Raw genomic sequence first — 713 nt, 5'->3', positions numbered from 1 at the left:
TGTAGGATTCATATGTTTTATACTTTATTCTCCTTTTCACTTAGGATTCAAATAACAATCCGGGAACTTTCCAGGCTGAATCTTTTAAAGTGTTGCACTATTCATCTGGTCTTCATTTATGCAAAGAAGCCACAGATGTTTAAAAAAATCTAAACATTTACAAATTGAGTTTAACAAATATAGAAAATTTTAAGAAACAAACTCTCTTGCATGTTAGATGTTAACAGTATCAAGTCTTTACCAGCTTACCACTATCCATACTCCACACCAACCAAAGCATATATTTTTTTCCATATGCCACTTCATCATTTCCTCCAGGCGGTATGCAGATGCTGATCACCATGGTATGTGGGCTCATCCAGCTGCGTTATCCACTGGGCACGTACAAGCCAGTGTTGGGCCAGAAGAAACCAGCCAACTTTGTCAAGGGGATGGCTACTCTTGGCCTGCTCCAGTGAGTGTTCTTTGGGGTGTCTGGCTTAAAGTTAGGATAGAAACGAATCGGTAATAATCATGGACAAAATAAAATAGTGATCCAGGCAATAATTGGGATGAACAGGAATACAGTTGTTCTTGGTGATAAGAATAAGCAGGTAAAAGATCAATTGCATATTTTCAACAGCAGATCATGAATATTAAACACATTTTATGGTTAGGAAATGTGTAGCATAAAAAGCAGACTAGGAGTATATACCACCCAAGTATTGATAACA

General features: G+C 37.3%; 1 protein-coding gene across 3 annotated transcripts in view; it reads left to right on the top strand.

Annotated features, from left to right (window-relative positions):
- The window catches only part of LOC119593947 (solute carrier family 35 member E2A-like), a 16,188-nt gene that overhangs the window by 12,404 nt on the left and 3,071 nt on the right, over positions 1-713 (top strand). For all 3 annotated transcript variants that reach the window (XM_037942970.1, XM_037942969.1, XM_037942968.1), the window contains one exon: positions 319-454. In XM_037942970.1, coding sequence (XP_037798898.1) covers positions 319-454 — 136 coding nt within the window. The remainder of the gene's footprint in view (positions 1-318; positions 455-713) is intronic.

Source organism: Penaeus monodon, chromosome 33 (genome assembly GCF_015228065.2).
Source record: "Penaeus monodon isolate SGIC_2016 chromosome 33, NSTDA_Pmon_1, whole genome shotgun sequence".
Lineage (NCBI taxonomy): Eukaryota > Metazoa > Arthropoda > Malacostraca > Decapoda > Penaeidae > Penaeus > Penaeus monodon.
This window is presented reverse-complemented; position numbering and strand designations above follow the sequence as displayed.